Below are 8,064 nucleotides of genomic sequence, written 5' to 3'. Positions count from 1 at the left end.
GGAGGAGCAATCCTGCAGTTTTGGGATAAAATCAAGCCTTTGTTATTGTGGGAGGAATGGCACTGAAGCAAGACGTCTTACAAGCAGTTGATACATGCTTTAAATTATTGGACATTTTGGACATTGATTATCCCAAGCCTGCTGCATCTGTTTGGCAGCCTCTACAGCACACAATACTCTATTTTCTGTTCAATCAACAGTCTGTCACCTTTAGACCGTTTATGATCACATTGTTTGGACTAGCTTTGTTCTGTTTGTTTGTTTATTTGATTCCTGTAAATTGAAACATAATTAATAACACATTGCAACCAATAACTTAAATTAATAGAAGTGTTTACAATAATATATAAAATAAAGCAGAAGTGTTTACAACTTTTATTTTAATAAATAAAGCAATAAATCATTTAAATTATATATAAAAATAAAAAAATAATATATATATATATATATATATATATATATATATATATATATATATATATATATATATAATTTTTTTATTTTTATATATAATTTAAAGCATTTTCAATATATTTGTAAGCTGTACAATATTATTATAAAATAATTAATAAATAATGAATTTATAAATAATAATAAAAAAATAATTAATAATACCAGAATGTTCAAAGCAACATTTTGGACAAATAACCCAACAAATCATTATTTTATAATCCAATTTATTGGGTAAAACTGGCTACACAATACATTGGGCTAAAATAAACAATAGTTTGGTGCAATATCAACCACCATTGGGTTATCTGTTTCAAACCATTTTGGGTGAAATACTTACACAATTGTTGGGTTTAAAAATGTAATAAAAAATGTAATGTAATGTAGATAATACTACAATGTAGTGAACACTGCTATGTAGCTAGCAGGTTGATTGTAGTAGCCTACAACACACACACACACACACACACACACACACACACACACACACACACACACACACACTATACTTGTATACACATACTACATGTACGCTCACATAAAGGATTATTAGGAACACCTGTTCAATTTCTCATTAATGCAATTATCTAATCAACCAATCACATGGCAGTTGCTTCAATGCATTTAGGGGTGTGGTCCTGGTCAAGACAATCTCCTGAACTCCAAACTGAATGTCAGAATGGGAAAGAAAGGTGATTTAAGCAATTTTGAGCGTGGCATGGTTGTTGGTGCCAGACGGGCCGGTCTGAGTATTTCACAATCTGCTACAATCCCTTACTGGGATTTTCACGCAAAACCATTTCTAGGGTTTACAAAGAATGGTGTGAAAAGGGAAAAACATCCAGTATGCGGCAGTCCTGGGGGCGAAAATGCCTTGTTGATGCTAGAGGTCAGAGGAGAATAGGCCGACTGATTCAAGCTGATAGAAGAGCAACTTTGACTGAAATAACCACTTGTTACAACCGATGTATGCAGCAAAGCATTTGTGAAGCCACAAGACGCACAACCTTGAGGCGGATGGGCTACAACAGCAGAAGACCCCACCGGGTACCACTCATCTCCACTACAAATAGGAAAAAGAGGCTACAATTTGCAAGAGCTCACCAAAATTGGACAGTTGAAGACTGTAAAAATGTTGCCTGGTCTGATGAGTCTCGATTTCTGTTGAGACATTCAGATGGTAGAGTCAGAATTTGGTGTAAACAGAATGAGAACATGGATCCATCATGCCTTGTTGCCACTGTGCAGGCTGGTGGTGGTGGTGTAATGGTGTGGGGGATGTTTTCTTGGCACACTTTAGGCCCCTTAGTGCCAATCGGGCATCTTTTAAATGCCACGGCCTACTTGAGCATTGTTTCTGACCATGTCCATCCCTTTATGGCCACCATGTACCCATCCTCTGATGGCTACTTCCAGCAGGATAATGCACCATGTCACAAAGCTTGAACCATTTCAAATTGGTTTCTTGAACATGACAATGAGTTCACTGTACTAAAATGGCCCCCACAGTCACCAGATCTCAACCCAATAGAGCATCTTTGGGATGTGGTGGCATCGGAGCTTCGTGCCCTGGATGTGCATCCCACAAATCTCCATCAACTGCAAGATGCTATCCTATCAATATGGGCCAACATTTCTAAAGAATGCTTTCAGCACCTTGTTGAATCGATGCCACGTAGAATTAAGGCAGTTCTGAAGGCGAAAGAGGGTCAAACAGTATTAGTATGGTGTTCCTAATAATCCTTTAGGTGAGTGTATATTGCGTGTATATTTACATGTGTAAAGTCATCTAGTGTGCACTATCTTGCATACTTTATTTTTATAGCCTACCCACTGGATGTGATAAACACAGTTATTTATTGTGGAAGGTTTGTGCACCCAAGAGCACAACAGCCAGCGTTAATGCGCAGAACCCGTGTGTGGTAATGGCATGTAACCGCTGTGACACTGCTGTATGTGCGCCACCTCATGTTCACTAGCAAAGCATACAGAAACCCACGGCGGATTATTAAAACGATATCTGCTCTGACACGACAAGCGAGCGGTTGGTTGATTTTTCTCCATCTCTGAATGAAGTCCTGCTTAGAGCCGAGGCGAGAGGACGCGACTGCCATTGATGACACTGAGGAGACTAAAATGGGAGAACATCACTGGAGCCCTGTCGGTGAAGCGAGAGAGACACAAAGGCGACTGACAACCGACAGCTATTCGAAAAGAGCCGAACGGATGCTTTTCAGTGATCGTTTTACGGCAAATGTCTTATATTGATTATATTTGCATGAGATTTGCACCGTTGTCCGTAGAGAAACCAGCGCCACTTTTAGCCCGCGGTTCACAATGGAATTATGACAGCGGTGAATTCCAGCTGTTTCTCATTTTCTCATTGTTTCATGTGCATGAAAAGTAGATGCATATAATTTTGCCCGTGCTTACCAACAGTGACTCGAAGACAAGGTAAGATACGATGCACACAGCCTTTAAGCCATGAAAATGGATTAAAAATATGTTGCCTCTGTACACAGTTTTCTCTTGAAGTAGCTATTTTATTATACACTGCTCAGTATAATGTGCGTACTGTTTTGTACATGCTGTATTGTGTAGTATGCATTGTGATATAGACAATAGAATGTATCTTAGTGTATATAAAAATGCATGCATATACATTATAGCCTGTAGTGAGCACTGCTATGTAGATAGGATATCCAAGAGGGTCATTATAGTAGGTATTTATGCTCTTTAAACTACAATATTTATACAAGTATATGTACAGTACAGTATACATTTGGGAACTGTGTGTACTGATATTATTATTGGGTCTTGTTTAATAAAGTTGTATAAGAGTGTTAGGAATGCACTGATATTAATATTCTGGCCAATAGACTAAGCCAAAGTTTATTTGTTTGCACTAATTTCTTAAGGTATCTGATAAATATTACATATATTAATATTATCAATTTATGTAATATTTAATAGTACCCATATTAATAAGACTATATTTTCAAATTAAAAATAACTCAAAAATAAAAAATCCGTAGGTCTGAATGCTTACTAGTGTTTTTAAAGATTAACTTTCAGTCAATTACATGTAGATGACAAAAAATTTAATAAAAAAAAATCGAGGAAACAAGCATGCACAATTAATTATCCATCATCACCCAATAGCCTATTAGTAAATTATTTCAATTTTTACGTTATTGTTTGATAACCGATATGGTATTTAATATATCAGTATATCTGTATCATGCATCCCTAAAAAGCACCTGCTTAAAGACTAAATCATGAAATAGATGTAAAGTATGTGTATTTGTAATTGTTAATTCAGATGTCTGTTTGACTGTGACTCAAATATCATTACAGAAGTGTGAACATTAATCTAAAAAGGATCATGATCTGCTGAACATTTTTTCTTCTGTTACATCCTCTCTCATGGCGTGAACAGGGAATAAACAGTCATCAGACCTTCAGGCTGGTGTTTGGGATACCTGAAAGACTACTAATGCGTCATCTCCCACATTGTCTCTGTCAACATGCCCACCTTTCCACCTCTGGGCAGTAACTCCAGCACAGTGCCCTGGGACCCTGGCTCGCCCCTCTCGCCGTCTCTGGTGAACAGCACGGTAAAGATGGTTCTCATATCGGCGATTGTGTGCACGTCGCTTTTTGGAAACGTCGTGGTGCTACTGGTATTCCAGCGCAAGCCACAGCTGCTCCACGTGGCCAACCGCTTCGTGCTTAACCTGCTCCTGGCCGACCTTCTGCAGACGGTGCTGGTCATGCCCTTCGCAATCGCCGCCACCGTGCCGGAGGTCTGGCCACTGGACGCCCGCCTGTGCCTGGCCCTTGTTGTGCTCATGCACCTGTTCGCATTCGCTGGCGTCAACACCATCATCGTGGTGTCCGTAGATCGCTACCTGGCCATCATCCACCCGCTGTCCTACCCCACCCGAATGACTCCTCACCTGGGTACCAACCTCATCGCTCTCACCTGGCTTCTCAGCGTGCTTCAGAGCACTCCGCCGCTGTATGGATGGGGAACCATCGAATTCGACCGGCGCCATAATGCCTGCACTGTTGTGTGGTCCTCTAGCTACTCGTACTCAGCCCTGGTGTCCGCACTTTCGTTCTGGCTGCCCGTGATCATCATGCTTTGCTGCTACTGGATGGTGTTCAGGGCGGCAAGGAGGCAGAATGCTCTCGTTCACCCCATCCAATCCAACCCCCCTCCGGATTCCCAAGCTTCCTGTTCCAGCCCCCAAAGGCAGCAGCCTCAATCGGAAGGACCTTTTTCGGCCACTTATCCCATCAGAACCCGCCACAGACGCTTCCACTATCACTGTAAGGCAGCACGAGTGGTGTTTGTCATCATGGCATCTTACGTGCTCAGCATGGGCCCATACAGTGTCCTGAGCACTATATCCATTTACTCCAGCACAGCGGTGCCACCCTGGTTGGCCTCGATGGCGCTTATTCTCTTCTTCCTGCAGTGCTGCTTACACCCCTACATCTACGGCTACATGCACCGCAGCGTACGTAAGGAGTTCCTGGCGCTGCTCTGTGGGCCGCTGTGTGGGCAGGGCCGGGTCAGTCAGGGCTCCGCCATGGACAGCTGCTTCACAGTGACAGACGGGCGTCTGGCGCACACCCACCTTTCAAGCCAGACTGCCCGTGTGTACCCTCTCCGCACCTGGGAGGAAGGCACAACGTCTTCTTCCCCTACAGAGAGGAGGTCTAAAGACAGCCGAAAGGAGACCACCTCTATCAGTCTGAGCTCAGAGAAGGAGCTCACTGTGCACAGTAACACTAACAAGCAACCTAAGGAAACACCTTAAGGCAAATTCTCAACATATTTCTATCAGTGTTGAGGTATATACAGCTTTTGGTTTTGGTCAGATTGAATACTGTGCCTTTAAACACAAGCTCACTGAATTCATTGTAAACATATGTGTTAGCTACGCTGTGGACCTACTTTGCGGTTACAGTTAGTATATACAGTTAGTATATACAGTTAGTATATAGTAAAAAACAATATTATAGGCAACAGAAAAACCTATCTAACAGTTTTTTGGCAGGAACTATGGAGATGCATGTCAGTGATGATAGACTGTTTGAAACTTTTAGTCAAGAGTTAAACTACTGTTATTGTCTTTGATCGGGAAAGGTCCACGAGCCAGGACTGGAACTCGGGACGCCCGAAGTGCAACTGCGCTATATATCGACGCTGCCCACAAGGCTATTGGCGCCGACCTACTGTTCTTTAAAAAAAATTAAAAAATAATTAATACTTATATTCAGCAGTGCATTAAATTGCTTTAAAATAACAGTTTACACAACAATATTAAGCAGCACAACTGTTTTAAACATTGATAATACTAAGAAATGTTTCTTGAGAAGCAAATCAGCAAATTAGAATGATTTTTGAAAGATCATGTGACACTGAAGACTGGAATAATGGTGCTGAAAATTCAGATTTAACATCACAGGAGTAAATTACTCCTTAATTGTAAAATAAGGAGTGGTCAGAATTAATGGCACCCCTGGTAAATATGATCAAAAATGGCTGTAAAAAAATAATCTTTTGCCCTTTCATTCCAAAAATTCGCAAAAATCGAACCTTTCATTAAAGTAAAAGAATTGAAGTAAGTAAAGTAAAGTAAAGTTTATTTCTAAAGCGCTTTTCACAGATAAAATCACAAAGTGCTGTACACGAGAAAGGTAAAATCAAAACCTTATATAAACAATGTAAATACAAAAAAAAATTGTATGTAAAATCAAAGTGACACTAGTTAAAACCCATCAACCAAAAGCTTTCTTAAATAAGTCTTCAGATCTATTTTAAAAGAGTCAACAGAGTCAGCCAGACGCAGAGACAGGGGCAGGGCGTTCCACAGTCTGGGGGCAACATACTGAAAAGACAGGTCCCCTCGAGTCTTATAACGAGTCTTGGGGACCATAAGCAAGTTCTGGCCAGAAGACCGAAGAGTGCGGCTAGAGGAGTGCGGCCTTAAAAGGTCCTTGATGTACCGTGGGGCCAATTGAAAGTGGGGGGTAAATCACATTATGAAATAAATGCTTTTTCCCAAAACACGCTGGCCATAATTATTGGCTCCCTGTTATTTATTTATTTAAATATAAAGTTTTTACTTTATGGAACCTCCTTTTGCCAAGATAAGAGCTCTGAGTTTTCTTCTATAATGCCTAATGAGTTTGGAGAACACCGGACAAGAGATCAGAGACCATTCGTCCACATAGAGTCTCTCCAGATCCTTCAGATTCACAAGTTCATGTCGGTGCTTCTTCTCTTCAGTTCACCCCACTCATTTTCTATAGGGTTCAGTTTAGGGGACTGGGACGGTCATGGCAGAAGCTTCATTTTGTGCTTAGTTACCCATTTTTGTGTTGATTTTGATGTTTGTTTTGGACCGCTGTCCTGATGGAAGATCAAACCACGGCCCATTATAAGATTTCTAGCAGAGGCAGTCAGGTTTAGATTTAGATTAGATTAGATCTGTTGGTATTTGCTAGAATCAAATAATATCATGTATCTGAACAAGATGTCCAGGACCTCCACCAAAAAAATAGGCCCACAACATGTAAGATCCAGCAGTATAATTAACCGTAGACATGGGGTACTTTTTTCCCCATTTGCACCAAACACATCTGGTGGGTTTGCTGCCAAAAAGCAATTTTTTTTTTGTTTCATCTGACCACAGAACCAGGTCCTGTCTGACAACTAAATATGCTAGAGTTTAATTTTGGAGGAGCGAGGAGTATTTTTCTTGAAACCCTCCCAAACAACATGTGGCGATGTAGGGGTTGTTTGATATATATATTTTTAGGCTTTCTGACCCCTAAGACTCAAGTAATCTCTGCAAATCTCCATCTGTGATCCCTGAAGAGTCTTTGACCACTCAAACTTTCCTCCTCACCGTGCATTAAGACAATATAGACACGTGTCCTCGTCCTGGCAGATTCATAACATCTTTAGTTGATTGGAACTTCTTAATTATTACCCTGATGATAAAAATGGGGATTTTCAATTCTTTAGCTATTTTTTTACAGTCGCTTTCTATTTTGTGAAGCTCAACAATCTTTTGATGCACATCAGAATATTCTTTGGTTTTACTCATTGTGATGGATGACTAAGGGAATTTGGCCGTTGTGTTTCCTCATATATAAACTCCTGTGAAACAAGAAGTCTTAGCTAGACAATTTCGTGTTTCTAGTGCTAAAAAAAGGTAAATGTTAATGGGAATATACTTAGAGATATTTTAGATTTTTCCACACAAAAAAATGAAAGATCAAAAGGATAAACAATGCAGATTTATTTTTACAGCCATTTTTGATCATATTTACGAGGGGTGCCATTAATTCTGACCACAACTGTATATTCAAATAGAAAAGAGTTATTTAAATTATAAAAATGTTTCACAATATTACTATTTTTACAGTATTTTTGCTCAAATAAATGCATAATTGAGCAAAAGAGACTTAAAACAAAAGAAAAATCCAGCTTTTGAATGGTAGTTTATGTTTACACTGTAACAGGGAATGTATAGGGGAAAGTGGTTTAAAATCTACTTTAATCAGTTACAGTACCATGTAATGGTTATTTAT

General features: G+C 39.9%; 1 protein-coding gene across 1 annotated transcript; it reads left to right on the top strand.

Moving 5' to 3' along the window:
- The first annotated feature begins 2,574 nt into the window (after positions 1-2,574).
- On the top strand, positions 2,575-5,842 carry gpr101 (G protein-coupled receptor 101). The gene is made up of 2 exons (XM_077235604.1): positions 2,575-2,904; positions 3,890-5,842. The coding sequence occupies exon 2, from the start codon at positions 3,978-3,980 to the stop codon at positions 5,277-5,279; it is 1,302 nt and encodes a 433-aa protein (XP_077091719.1). The 5' UTR covers positions 2,575-2,904; positions 3,890-3,977; the 3' UTR covers positions 5,280-5,842.
- Positions 5,843-8,064: the final 2,222 nt, after the last annotated feature.

Source organism: Siphateles boraxobius, unplaced genomic scaffold (assembly GCF_051911475.1).
Source record: "Siphateles boraxobius isolate OS27281-9 unplaced genomic scaffold, OSU_SipBor_1 2, whole genome shotgun sequence".
Lineage (NCBI taxonomy): Eukaryota > Metazoa > Chordata > Actinopteri > Cypriniformes > Leuciscidae > Siphateles > Siphateles boraxobius.
The sequence above is the reverse complement of the archived record's forward strand: the minus strand, read 5'-3'. Positions and strand labels throughout refer to the sequence as shown.